At 43.9% G+C, this 14,623-nt stretch overlaps 2 protein-coding genes across 12 annotated transcripts in view; one reads left to right on the forward strand and one right to left on the reverse strand.

Moving 5' to 3' along the window:
* P4HA1 (prolyl 4-hydroxylase subunit alpha 1) overlaps window positions 1–13,140 on the reverse strand; it is a 79,544-nt gene extending 66,404 nt beyond the window's left edge. For 2 of the 7 annotated variants that reach the window (XM_045022567.1, XM_045022572.1), the window contains exon 1: window positions 3,523–3,708. The gene's annotated coding sequence lies outside the window, so the exon portion shown is untranslated. The other 5 variants (XM_045022569.1, XM_045022570.1, XM_045022568.1 and 2 more) reach the window with 5 other exon arrangements.
* Window positions 1–14,623, forward strand: part of NUDT13 (nudix hydrolase 13) — a 93,829-nt gene that overhangs the window by 58,464 nt on the left and 20,742 nt on the right. For 3 of the 5 annotated variants that reach the window (XM_045022574.1, XM_045022575.1, XM_045022579.1), the window contains exon 1: window positions 9,430–9,689. The exons of 1 other annotated variant lie outside the window; for it this stretch is intronic. In XM_045022574.1, coding sequence (XP_044878509.1) covers window positions 9,523–9,689 — 167 coding nt within the window. In that variant the 5' untranslated portion in view covers window positions 9,430–9,522. Of the gene's footprint in view, window positions 1–9,429; window positions 9,690–13,653; window positions 13,750–14,623 lie in introns of those variants that run through there. One more of the 5 variants, XM_045022582.1, reaches the window with a different exon arrangement.

Consider the following 14,623-nt stretch of genomic DNA (forward strand, 5'->3'; position numbering starts at 1 on the left):
GTCCTGAACCCCAGAAGTGAACTGAACTGTTACATAACTCTGCCACAGGGTTGAGCCAAAAAGACTCTGGGTAAGAGACCTGCTGAGAGGGATCACCATGGCCGAGAAAGCGGCCAAGTTTCCTGCAACTACTTCTGTGGCAAAAAATTTAAAATTATGCACACAATATTTTAAAATTCTGCAAATTTTATTTGTCAAAACACTATATAATCATGCCAGCTTCAATTATTTTGGCAATTTACTTTAAAAAAAACTGTCAACAAGCATGTCTGTAAGACCAAAAATTCATGTCCCCTCCCAGCCCAGCCACTCGCACCTCCTCGTGCATCTCAACTCTAGGGCACCCCCTCGTGGCTGGATGCAGAGTTGCAGGTACTCCTGGGGGAATTCTGTGCCACTGCACAATGCAGAATTTTGCAGAAATTAGTGTTGTGTGTGCAGAATTTCCTTTCCCCGCCCCTCAGAAATTGACTGCAGAGCTGCTGACCTCCACTAGGGGCTGCTGGACCCAGCAGAGCCCAGCTTGCAAATAGAAGACCATGCCAGAAGGGAGGGCAAGGGAGCTGTAGGGTTCCTGGCAGCTGCAGTCCCCAGCATGGCCTGAAGGAGGTGACAGCACACAGGAAACTCTGTGCAAGCCCAGGACCAGCATCAGGGGGATCCCTGGGCTCTAGGAGGCTAGGAGGTCTGAGTGTCTGGGCTGGGGCGGGGGGGCAGGGGAGCCCCACAGCTGGGCTCTGAGGAGGGAGGGGGGAGAGAAACAGGAACTCAGTTTCTTAGGGGTTTCTAACTCTCTGGTGTGTGTGTGTGTGTGTGTGTGTGTGTGTGTGTGTCTTATTTGTTACAGACATACTTGCCAACAGGTATTTTGAAATAAATTACCAAAATAACTGAAACTGGAGTGATTATATAGTGTTATGACAAATAAGATTTGCAGAATTTTAAAATATCGTGTGCATAATTTAATTTTTTTGGCACAGAATTCCCCGAGTAAATTTTACACCCTGTCTATATTAGAGTAGTTACACCAATGCAAATCCCTAACATAGCTACACTACACAGATGTAAGAGCATGGCTTATGGTACTGCAATTACCTTGATCCAGTGTAGGATCAGATTATTAACAGAAGTGTAAGCCCCATTTTAAAGCTATGCAGTACATTATAGCTATGCAGGGGTTTTCATTGATTTAACTACACTAGTGGAAATCTCTCATATATAGGCAGGACCTAATTTGACAAAGGGATTCATAGCAAGCAGTGCAGAACAAACTATTTCCTTGAGACTGACTATACTGCTTCTGCAGACTCCCAGCCCCAAACTAATGGAGAAAGCAGGAAGGGAACACAAGGAGTTCCTTCACAGCAATGCACAGGCCTATTAGGCCACCCACCAGCTCACACAAGTGGAAGCTAAAAAATATTTGTAAAACATTTGATGATTTACTATAAACAAACATCAGAGGTTCTCTCGGTCATCTTTAGCTGGATAAGTACAATAATTTGCTTCAAAGCTTCTGAATTTTTGTATATTCATACAACAGTATTACTAAAAAGGTACATCTAGTCTGATATCTTCTTCTGCCTTAGCTCCAACCTACATTACAGCCTGGTCTACACCTAAAACTTGGATCAACCTAAAAACATTGCTGAGCTGTGAAAAACTTCACACCCTGTGCACTGTCATTAGGCCAACCTAACCCCGCTGTAGATGCAGCCAGGTTGATGGAACCATCACTGTAGTGTCTAAGCTATAGTGGCATACCTGCCAGATTGTTGGGGGTGGTTTAGTTATGCCTGCAGGAGAGCTCTTCCCTGCCAGCAAAGAATGGCTAGGCAGGAGCGGTGCAGCTGTAAGGGTCATAGTGTAGAGCCCCAGCCTTACAAGCAGAAAAAAGTTCTCTGTAACCTATGCCTAGTGCCAGTTTGGAAAGTAATGCATTACAAAGTTACAGTCAGAATGAATGAAGTGGTCTTTTTCAGGATCTTAAACATGAAAATAAATTACAAAGCCTCTAGCAATTAAATTCCTTGCCACAAGATTAAAAAAAGTTATGATGTATGCAAAGCTTCTACTGACCCAATCATCAGCTACATTTCATATTCCCACTTAATCATAAGCTACAATTAAATCTAGTTAAAAGCAAAATAGAAATGAGATTTTAAATGTAACATCCTATCTATATAATTGAAGTCTGTTTAAATGTACTTTTGTTCCTACAAAATTCAGTTTAAATGCTATTTAATCTCTAAGAGGGTGATGCAACTTTAAACTTCTCAAAATAAGAACTGCTTAGACTAGAAGTTCCTGATAAATCACAAATAGCTCGAAGTAACCTCTTTCTCTGAAAAAATACTAGTGACCAAAAATTAGAAGAAAGTAATGGGATTTATGCAATGTCAGGTTTTTCACATCTGTATGTTGATTAAATTCCATGCTCTTTTATTCATATTATGCAACACTAACTGTAAATAGGGGAAATGAAAAACTTCTTTCCAGAAGTTTATAAAGCAAGCAAAAGGTTAGTGAAAGAACGCTACTGCCACGTATCACCCCCCTCCCCCACTCACGTAATGGACATTTCATCTCTCCAAATTTCTTTCCAATGGGTGGGGGGAAACTACACCTCTTTAAAATAAACTAGAAAGCCTAAATTTTGTATAGCATGTAATCCTTGCTTGCAACAACTAATTCTTGAGTCTCATGTCTTTTCCACTGACTTGCAAAGAGATCACTATACAGAGCTCAGCATAAAAACATTTTTCGAATGTGATACACAAATAAAATAGCCCAAAAGCTTATTACTACAAGTTTTTTCCCCTTCTAATTTAAAGAAACTGCTTTAAACTGCCCCAATGCAATTCAGTCTGCTAAAGACTGGAAACCAGGAGTTAGAAGGAAACCTCATTTGTGTAACCTCAGGATACAGTATTCTTGTTTAAACAAGTCTAACTAATATGCACTCTGGTGCCATGACAATGGGCACAGGCTAAGAAGATAGATGGATAATCCATTGCATAACTGCACTTGACTAGGGAAGAAATCTGATCCCATTTCAGAAGTAGCAAACACGTGCTTAACCCGATCGATACGCAGAATAATCTGCTGCAAATATGCTTCCTTCGCGGAAAGAAGATTCGGGATCGGCGGGAGGACGGTGCTCCTAGAGTGGGTGGATGACTTCATCTGCCTGGACACCCCCTCCCAGCTGGGCCCGAGGGAGGCTGCAGGGGCGGCTCACGGCCCAGGAAAGACCCTCGGAGCAGCTCCGGACCGCACAGGCTCTCGAGAGGCCCGCGAGCTCGCGCCCCTTTTAACACCCCACCCCCGCTACTCCCGGTACCCGGTGGGCCCGGCCCGCGGGTGGAGCAGGCTCCTGACGAGAGCAGGCGCGAGGGCTAAGCAGCCCCGGCCCCGAGGGAAGAGACTCCCCAGAAAGGCCACCTCGGCGGGGTCAGGCCGCCCGCGGCTCCCCTCACGCCCCGGGGGCGGGGCGGGGCAGCAGGTCGGCGGGCGCCTCACCTGAGGGAAGGAGGGAGGCTGCTGGCGGCTGCTGCTGCTGCTGGGGCCCCGCTCTCCCTGCGCCGCGCCGCGCCGCGGGTAGACACGCTGGGACCTGCTGTGTGGCGCAGCCAAGAGCCGCTGGGCCTCTTCGGGATCTTTATATCGGCCGGGGCCCGCGTCGCTCCGCCCGCGACTGGGGAGGGGACGGCGGCGGCCACAGCTGCTGGCCACGCTGCGTCTACGTGAGCTCGAGCACAGCAGCAGCAGCGCCCTGCGCAAGCGCAGCAGCCTGCGGGACAGTCAGCCAGCAAACTATGTGGGCGTGGCTTCTTCGGGGGTGTGGCTACGTGCGCCAACAGCCTGGTCCCCCGGGGTAGCCTGTCCTCTCCGCCCCTACCCCGCGCCACAGTACCCGCTCCGCGAGCGCCCCTGGGCGCGGCCCCTGCCCTGGCTCCTCTATATGTGCGGCGGCCAAATCCCTTTCGCGTTTCTGCTCAGTCCAGGTTCCTCTACTCCACCCTCAACCACAAGCAGCAGGCCCACAAGAGAAAAGTTAAGATTTACCACGAGGACAGGATGAAGAGAAACTGAGGCAGGATCCCCCTACAAAGTAGACAGAGGCACCCAGTGCTTTCAGTTGTTGGGGCTCAAGCAGTTTTTTTTTTTTTTACACTTTCATAATTGACAGAGCAAGCCCTGATGTGCTGGCACACATCTGTGGGGAAGGCTTCACCACCAGAAGTTCCCTAGAAATGGGGGGGGCACGCACTGCTGCCTGTAGCCAGGCTCTTCCCCACTCTGCCTCTTTCTCTGAAGCCCCTCACTGCTCACTGCCCTCCCCTCACAAGTGCCCCCCTCCCACTTCTAGGGATCATTGTTTCTGGCACTCTAAAGGCACTAAACAAGCATGCCTACACAAGGAGGTGATCTGCACAGCATCCAAGGCATTTGTCCTCCCCTGGCTAGTCCTTTTGGGGGAGGCCTCCCACAGCCTCTTATACACACCACCTATGGTACTGGGGCTATGAACTGCAAGCCTGGAGGCACCCGGGCTCAGCCCTGGCACAAATTAAGCAAGGGGGAGGTACATACCTACCATGGAAATATGTGCTCGCTTACATCACCAAAAGCTCCTTATATCCAACATGTTGAGTTTAGGGCAGGGGTCAGCAACCTTTCAGAAGTGGTGTGCCCAGTCTTCATTTATTCACTCTAATTTAAGGTCTCGTGTGCCAGTAATACATTAACGTTTTTAGAAGGTCTCTTTCTATAAGTCTATAATATATAGCTAAACTATTGTTGTATGTAAAGTAAATAAGGTTCTTAAAATGTTTAAGAAGCTTCATTTAAAATTAAAATGCAGAGCCTCCCGGACTGGTGGCCAGGACCCAGGTAGTGTGAGTGCAGCTGAAAATCAGCTTGCATGCCGCCTTTGGCACGTGTGCTATAGGTTGCCTACCCCTGGTTTAGGGCAACATTAACTATGGGCTTTATAGAGGACCATGTTGCATGACTATTCGTACAACCCTCACTCAGTTCTCACAGTCCTGTCCCCTATGCATGCCTCTTTCCCAGCACCAATGAGATCACTACAAATAGAATGGGATAGAGCTCACATGGTAATTTAATTTTTTGGCAGGATAACAGTGTCAAATACCAAATTTTTCAATCAGAAAACCCCCAAAAATGCTTTGACAAAAACCAGACTTTAGATAAAGATAGAAACTTTAACAAAAAATATAGTAAAAAAAACATTTTTCATTTTAAAAACAAGTTCTGAGACACTTTTGGCAACCACTTGTTGGAAGCATTCACTGGGAGTAATTAAATCTTTGGTATAGACAGAGTCCTGACAAATACATTGGAGGCAATAGTCCCAGAGCCTTATAAATATATAGGGATGGGAGACAGGCAATATACCACAAAGGCAGCAAATAAATGGTTATTAACTTAGCATAATTAACTGCAACAGTGCAAGCCTGAGAAAAAAATTGGAGTACCATTGCTAGATACTAGTATGAGCTATTTGTTTCAGGTATTTTCAGATAGCCACACAAGAACAAACTAAGAGACACAATAGCTTTGAGTCCAGAGTTCTCCCTTCAGAGGTCCACATACTGTAGTCCGGTGTCTTTCATAATGGCGGTAGTTAGCCACAAGCAACTATTGATAATACCACAATGTTTCCCTCATATCAGGTATCCTTTATCAGGATGTATAGGTCATCGCTCCTACCTTGCTGATGGCTAATGCCCCAAAGGAGTAGTGAAATTCTTAGAGATGTTAACAGTTGAATATTGAATACAAGTAGTGAGGTTATTTTACCTGTGTATTTGGCAGTGGTGCAACTGCCACTGGAATACTTTGTCCAGCTCTGGACAATTCAAGAAGGGTGTTGGTAAATTGGAGAGGGTTCAGAGAAGAGATACGAGACTGATTAAAGGATTAGAAGACATATCTTGTTCCCAAGAGAACACAGACATTGAACAAGCAAGTCAAAATAAAGATTGGCAATAAAATGTAGGAGAGAGATCACCCAAAAATAGAACAGTAAAGTCAAGAAAAAGTTTCATAAGGAGATGGACATCCGAAAGGCTGTCTCATTGCTTTCCCTCATCTTTCTCAGATTTAACAAACAAAGCAGAGTGTCACCTTTGCTTATGAAATACTCTGAAGCACTCATAAGGGTATTATTTAAATACCAGAGTATGAGGAATGAAATCTAGGATTACAAATGATTGGGGGAGGGGGGGAGAAAGAGTGGTGTAACCATGTGCTAAAATAAAGATGTAAATAGGGGGAAGAGTAGAAGAAATATGGCTTAGTTAGTACAACTCCCCACAGGATGTTGGTCCTATTAAAAATAAAATAGTACTCTAGTTTTGTATGGAGTGGATGTTGAGGTTCCCCCTAGAGGAAATTCTTCATACTAGAAGAGTGGACAGGTTAGCCAGATCCATCTGGGACTTTGGTAAATCTCCACATTGTGAAGGGGGAAGGAACTTAGTGATTTTTTGGTTTTAGTATATTTGAGGTTTGAGGGATTTGGGGGAAAATAAAGGGGAAGGGACTGGGGAAACTAAAAATAATTGTGTTCCAGACCCAAGGTTAAAGGAGTCAGAAAGCAGTATAATGAAGCATAGGAAATCAGGCACTGACAATCTCTGTAATGAATTAACTTGATGTGGGACTCCAGGAGATTTCAGTCCAGAAGATAGATTACTCCTTTTCAATATCCCACAAAATATATACAATAGTTGATACAATTTTAATCTCTAGAAAATAGCTTAAAACAGCCTTGCTGTACTGATTTTGTATCTCCTTGTCAGATCCTGCACCAGTTTTACTTATTAGAAACTGGTAAGACACACCTAGAACAAAAAGAAAATTAATCACCACACTTCTGTATGACCAGAAAAGAGTTTAAGATAGAGAAAATTATGCAATCGTTTAAGGAAAACAATGCTGACCAGATTTTAAAACAACTTTATGGGATGCCTTCACAGCAGTGATTAGGGACAGTTTAACAAAGTCTAAATTAGAAAAAGAAAAAGCAAACATTGCTCAGTGAGGCTGAAAAAAAAAATTAAAATTGCTTTAGAAAAGTTGGTCTCAGAAAATATATAAAAAAATTAAGAGAACAGAAGCAAGTTAGACTTACAAACAGACAAATCTCAACAGGCAATTATATTCTAAACCAGGGGTTCTCAAACTTCATTGCACCGCAAACCCCTTCTGACAACAAAAATTACTACAGGACCCCAGGAGTGGGGACCAAAACCTGAACCTGACCAAGCCCCACCACTCGGGGGGTGAGGGCCAAAGCTGAAGCCCATGGGATTCAGACCCAGATAGGGCCTGTAATCTTAGCCCCGGCACCGAGGGCTGAAGCCTTTGGGCTTGGGACCTGGACCCGGGACCTGGGCCCCAACAATTTTAAGTCAGCCCTGTTGACCCCATTAAAATGGTGGAATTTTTGAGTTTACTGGAAGAGGGTCATCCATCACTATCAAACCTGGTAGTATTCAAAAAAAGTTCTCAACTAAGGAAAGGAGAAACCCCTTCAGTCACAATTAAATTCAAAATTATATTAAAATAAGCAAAACAAGAGGAGAAAAGCTTAATATCATGAAAAGTTTTTATAGGACAATAAAAAGTTTACATATTTAAATGTAAGGAAAACAAAAGTTTGGACCTAAATAGGAGATAAAGACTAACAGAAATGGCAAGACAGAAGGGAAAGAAGAGGAGAAAGGGATGAAGAGTAGAAAATCATCAATAATATGTGATCAGTTCCAAAGTTGAAGAAAGTGATTGGTATGTCTAGCCAATAAGAACCTAAGAATGGCCATATTGGGTCAGATCAATGGATATCTAGCCCCTTATCCTATCTTCTGACTGTGGCCAATGACAGGTGTTTACCTATTTTGTTCATTCCCAGTGAATCAAAGTGATCCATCCCATCATCCACTTCCAGCTTCTGGCAAACAGGTAGGAACACTCAGAGCATCCCTGATGTTGCATCCTTATCCAACCTGGCTAATAGCCGTTGATGGACCCATAGCTTTAGGGACTTCTGTAGGCCAATTGATAATTGTTTATATACTAAGTTTCTCTCTGTTTAAGTTCAATAACAATTTTTATAAGATTTGTTATAAAAAGAATGGATTAATAAAAAAGGAAAACAGGCCCTTGGTGATTGAGCTCCTTGAGCCTAGATATCTACATGCAGAACAAACATTGATAAATGTCTCTTCAGTGTGGCAGACAAAGGTATAACAAAATCCAGTGGCTGGAAATTGAAGCTAGACAAAGTCAGATTGGAAATAAGACAAGTTAACTACAGTCGGGGTAATTAACAATTAGAACAAAATGCCAGTGTTTGTGCCAGATTCTGCATCACTGGCAATTTTAAAAAAATCAAGATTCAGTGTTTTTCCTGAAAGATATGCTCTAGTTCAAACAAATTAATTCAGGGAAGTCCTATGGCCTGTGTTAGTGCAGGCAGGCAGACTAGATGATTACAGTGGTCCCTCTGGCCTAGTGGCCTTATAATGTTAGGACAGCATGAGAGCAGGTCACTGGAGATGGCTTAAATAAGTATCTAAGCGACAATTATTCCTATTATTAAGGTCTGAATACCACCATATTGCGTTGTACACCACTTTACAGAGAGTAATCCACATGGCCTAAAACCACAATTGGTATTTAAAAAAAACAAACAGTTCAGAGTTTAGTAATGTATAGCCCCTGGAAAAATGTCTGCTTACACACGAGTTAAGACTCTGCCTCCCAGCTGTGTGGGTAGTAGTCAGCGCAGTGATGGGAAGTCGTCTTGTTTTTAGTGGGACCCATTTCTTAAAAATAAGCCTTCTAACTTTTCTGTCTAGGTAGCTTTCTAGCTAAAGAATTCCTACCACTAGCAGGAAACATTGGAATGATACACATGCATCTATCTAAAGATCAGTTCAAACACCATTATCCAAACAGTTCACAATATCTGAGATGACTCCAGCCTCTATTGATTGCTTGTTTGAAAACTACACTGAAGGCACTGAAATTCTTACCAAGAATTAAAAAGAAAAGGCCCATCTTTCCCCACCATTTATTTACACCTTTAGTGATATTAGTGGATTTCTTCTTCATTATTGTTACAGTCAGATATCAGAGACTGTGCTGTAGGTACAGGTTATCAAACAGTGAGATGTCATTGGCAGATATGGGCTGGTTCAGAACTTTCCCCAAAATTCAAAGTGTTTTATACCAGATTTTCTATTCAGCCTCCCACTCCCAATTTGCTGACAATTAGCCTCCAGACAGATCCTGTGAGCAGCTTTTATTTGCCGGGGGCCCCCAGATCTCAACTGTCATTTCCAACTATCATGGAACCTTCTTATTCTAGGAATCTGTTCCTGTCCCTCATAGAGAGGCATCACTTTAAAAAATTTTCTTCCAGTTTGGATAGCATTAGAGGAACAGAATCACTCAGCATGTGAGCCAGTAGTTTCTTCTGCCTTCATGGCTCCAGCACTGCCACTATTGGCAGCCACTAAAGCTGTAATTACAGCAAAATATTGGTTTAGACCACATAATTGCTTCAAGTTCGACTCTTGCTTTAGGCAGGCTCTCGTTGTCCAGTGTATCAATGGCTGTCCGAGGCAGAAAAAAGGAGTAGCCAGATCCAGGTACATCTTGAATGGAGCAATTAATTATTGTAGCTCTTGGTAAAGAGGTGTCCCCAAAAAAATATCATTGCTGGAACCCCTGCTTGTAAAGACCAAATAAAGAATATGCATGGAGCTGTAGCTACCCTTTCCCTTTGTGTTAGGGCCCATCCAGAGCAAGGTTGGGGCATAGTGGCCTCACTATTTTTGTGTTGTGCCCATAGGCAGCTAATCACTTGAAACTGTCAGTCTAGTCAGCCTTTTATATAGACACCTGTCTGTTAGGATCTGGACAAGGCTTCCCTCTCCTGCCAAAAACTAAACCTAACTTCTAATGAGCGACTGATCAAACGTCTGCTTGCAGCGACTTCTGACCACAATGAGGCTGAGCCAAATTTGAACTGGTTAGCCAAAGTTTAGATTCCATGTCATACTGTGTTATTTTTGTGCTATTCTGTAAGCCAGATTCAGTGACTTTTCTTGTTATGGGTGGTCAGCTTCCTCAGGAAGGGCTCTAGTTTTGTATCATTGACTGTAATACGTTTGAGATTTTTTTGCAGAGAGATGGGAAACTTCAACCCCTGACCCAATTAAATTAAAATGTTCAAAATAATCTGTGTCATAACATATAAAGAAAGAACATGAGACTTCAGCAATCATTGAAATCAAAATCCTGGCCAATTCAAGCATTCCTTGCCTCATGAGAGAAGGAGGATGCTTAGGTACCCAAGAGTTAGGCAACTTAGAAAGTATTAGAGAAAGAATCCCTGCACATGCAGTAGAAACAGCTGATTGAATTAGGCTGGTCCAAAGTCTGACTGCATGCAGGGCCGGCTTTAGGAAGTGTGGGGCCCGATTCGAACAGTTTCCACGGGGCCCCGACAGGGATGACTAAAAAAAACAGGTAAAAAACCACGTGGTGCTTGTACTCAGCAGGTGGCGGTCTGAGTCTTCAGCAGCGGGTCCTTCACTTGCTCCGGGTCTTCGGCAGCACTGAAGGATCCGCCGCCAAAGTGCCACTGAAGACCCGGAGCGAGTGAAGGACCTGCCGCAGAAATGCCACTGAAGATCTGGAGTGCTGCTGGGTGAGTAAAAATTAAAAAGGTGCCTCTAGCCAGGGAAGGGATTCTTGGCCACTTGCCCCCCACTCTGGGTGGCCCTGCCACTGGGCATGGGGCCCGGTTCTGGGGAATTGGTGGAATTGGCCTAAAGCCAGCCCTGACTGCATGGATATAATTGAGCAGAACTCAGCTCACTACTTTCTGTCAGCCAATCACAATGTTAGCAGTAGAAGAAAAGCTTGGTCATTTTTATGTTAAAAATATGTTTTTATGTTAAAGAAAATTTGTCTTTTTTGGTCCAGATCCTGACAGACAGGTGTTTATATAAAAAGTTGATTAGACTGGCAGTCTCAGTGACTAGCTGACTACGGGTACCTCATGAAAATAGTAAGGCCACAATACCTCACCCTTGTTCTGGAGAGGCTCTTCCTAGTAGAGAAAGTGTTCTATGAAGAGGTTTCCTGAAGTTTCACTATGTTAGTTTCTAGAACAAACTTATCAAGCTGATTGCTAGATTATATATTTAAAGCAAATAATCACTGCAGTTATTTTGTAAAGGTCAGTAGTTAAGTTCTGTTATTTTGTCTATATAAAGCAACATGCCAAGTTACCAGTACAACCATTAATAGAAACCAAAGGATTTGTAAGAAATAGAACCACTCTTTTTTCCCCCACCTCCACTAGTACATAGAAGATTAGGGTTGGAAGAGATCTCATGAGGTCATTTAGTCCAACCCCCTGCTCAAAACAGGACCAACCCCAACTAAGTTACCTCAGACAGGGCTTTGTCAAGCGAGGTCTTAAACTCTATAGATGGAGATTCCACCACCTCGCTAGGTAACCCATTCCAGTGCTTCACCACCCTCCTAGCTGAACTAGTTTTTCCTAATAGCCAACCTAGACTTACCCCACTGCAACTTGAAACCATTGCTTCTTGTTCTGTCATCTGCCACCACTGAGAATAGCTTAGCTCCATCTTCTTTGGAACTCCACTTCAGGTAGTTGAAGGCTGCTATCAAATCCCCCCTCACTCTTCTCTTCTGCAGACTAAACAAGCCCAGTTCCCTCAGCCTCTCCTTGTAAGTCATGTGCCCCAACCCCCTAATAATTTTCATTGCCCTCTACTGGATTCGCTCCAATTTGTCCACATCCTTTCTGTAGTGCGGGGCCCAAAACTGGACACAACACTTCAGATGTTACCTCACCAGTGCTGAATAGAGTGGAATAATCAGTTCCCCCAATAGGTACTGCACAGTCAATCGCTTCCTCAATTATATCCAGATAGTCTAGGAGTAGGTGATCAATGATTTCTTTGGCTTGCCAGTTTGATGAATCATTCATACAGATAAGCATTTTTCACAACTTAATGTTGGAAAGCTTTTGAAACATATGATCTTACCCTAACAGCAACATTCACATGGGAAAACTAATCATATCCTTGATTATCACAAACACCACAATGTTTCACACAACATTGCCATTAAACAAGAGACTGCATAGGGTTCTCAGATATTTCCTACCCCAGTATTTTCCACCATATTGAGTCATCCAGTGAAGCAGCCTAATATGCAAATGTCCCCTCCTCCGCAATGTAATCAACAGCAGGGCCTATACTGCTTTTATAATTCATCAGTTAATCAACAGCCAACTAGTCACCTACAGAAAGCAATGTCTCTCAGACATATTTTAAACATTCTCTTTCCTCTCTGTTAAATCAATTTTAGAAGAAACAGACAAGAAGCTTGTTCTTTTGCTTTCAGTAGTTCAACTGAATGAGACTAATCATGGGATAAAGAAAAGCATATGTCCAGATATTTTGGCTCAGACTTAGTAATCAGGTCCTGTGCTACAAAAGGTCCTTAGGCACCTAAACAGTAAACCCAAGATTTAGGCACCACTGCAATCCACAGAACTCCCACCAAACACTGTTGGCATCTAAACTTGCTCGTTGTCCACATTTTCAGGATAAAATGTCACTCAGTGCCCCAGTTTCTGCCTCTGGGCAGATGCACTGTTGTGTCTTTTAGCATCTGGATACCTATCTCCCAGAACAATCCACAAACTAGGGGAAGATGGGTGGTTACTCACTTATCTCACATGCAAGGTCTGCTCTGGTAGGTGGGGTAAAAGGCCACTAACTCTGGCCACTAAAGAGCAAATAGAACCCACCTTATAGCACAGTGGTAGAACACTCACTTGGGAGGTGAGACTCTGGTTCAATTCCTCCTTTTCTGCCTAATGGGGAGAAAGAAGTTGAACAGGTGTTTCCCATCTCTCAGGGGAGTGTTCTAACCACAGAGCACTGAGATAGTCTGGTATGGTGGCTGTCTTGTTGATTTTCTTCCACTGTGGATCTTCAGCAATTGACACTTGGGTGGTCAGAGCCAGAAGACAAACAGGACTAAGCACAAGAATGACTAATAGTATAAACATCAAACAACCAGCAAGTTGCTGCTGCTGGGCTTAAGAACATGCCTGCTGGTTCCCCTCAGCCAATCAGGCAGGTTAGTCAATCAGGTGGTTCTGCTGTAGCTCACTTGGGCTCATTAGTTTGCCAGGAGACTCAGCTAGTTAGTCCCAGGGTCAGCTGCAGGTCTTTATTCCTGAGAGGATAAATAATAAGCAATTTAATCAGGGATATTGGGCCCTGGGTCTCCTGACACCCAGGTGGGTACTTTAATCACCAGGTTACAGAGTCATTCTCCCTTTCTCTTTCTTAAATAGCCTAATGACTATTTAAGTATTTATCCACAGTGAAACAGTCAGTGGTCTAGAAAAAAAGATCAAGAGAATGACCCTATAGCCTGGTGGTGAGGGCACCTACATAAGAGACCCAGTACCCCTGTTTGAATTACTCTTTCAGTATTTATCTATAAGGGATACAAAGAGATTGAAGGAGTCCTCCAGATCAGACCATCCCATAATTCAGTAATTAGCACATCCTCCTGATAGTTCAAATCCTTTCTCCCCATCAGTCAGGGGGACGGAATATAGGGGAATTGAATTTTGATACATCCCAGGTGAGTGCTCAATTTATTGGACTAACAATAGCTAGCTGATGGCACCACCACCATCACTTCCTCATCCAGCTGTTTTGTGTGGGCTAAGGTAGTACCTAATCCTTTCCTGTAAGGAAGGGCAAGCAGGGCACCCCACACCCACACACCCCCAATAATAATTGTGGGCCCAGAACTTCTCTGGCCCTGGGGCTGCAGAGGCAGAGAAGATTGAGCTCTTGCCTAGGGCCAGGGCAGGGAGTGAAGATTGATCTTGGGGTGGGGCCAGGGCCAGGCAGAGGGGGCGAAGAGTGAGCTCCGACCAGGGTCACAGGAGAAGGGGGGGCAGCAAGCTTCTGAGCCCCCCTAAGAGGGGTCAGATTTAAATTCCTGTGCATGCCCCTGCCTGTAAGAAATGACTTAGGCACTTCAGCTACCTGATTACAGGAGATGGGTTCCCATTTGTGGATTGCTAAATAGAAATAGGCACATCTCTGCAGCCATGATTTAGACACCTATCTCTCAGAGAGGTGTGGGGTTTAGACCACATCAGTATCTTCCCTTGGCTTGTGTAGGCAGCTCCCTGCCTACTGCGCTGGTTTTTATAGATTGCATTCTAAGGTGCCTACACCGTCCCATTCAATTCATAGAAGCCTAGGTGGCTAAATCAGGCTTTGTGGCTTGCAGTATTGTTTCTGTAATTTTCTAGGCACCTAAAAGTCAGGTGCTGAGTCTGTGATGCTGAGTGTTGCAACACCTAAGTCCCTTCATGGATCCAGGCCTGAATGACTTGCATCCCAGCTACTGAGAGATCACCTATGTTCATACACACTGCTTACAACCTGCTGGTTTGCTCTTTCTGTTAATCCCTGGAGCAGCAGCAAGGTATTCTCAGAGG

This window comes from Mauremys mutica, chromosome 7 (genome assembly GCF_020497125.1).
Source record: "Mauremys mutica isolate MM-2020 ecotype Southern chromosome 7, ASM2049712v1, whole genome shotgun sequence".
Lineage (NCBI taxonomy): Eukaryota > Metazoa > Chordata > Testudines > Geoemydidae > Mauremys > Mauremys mutica.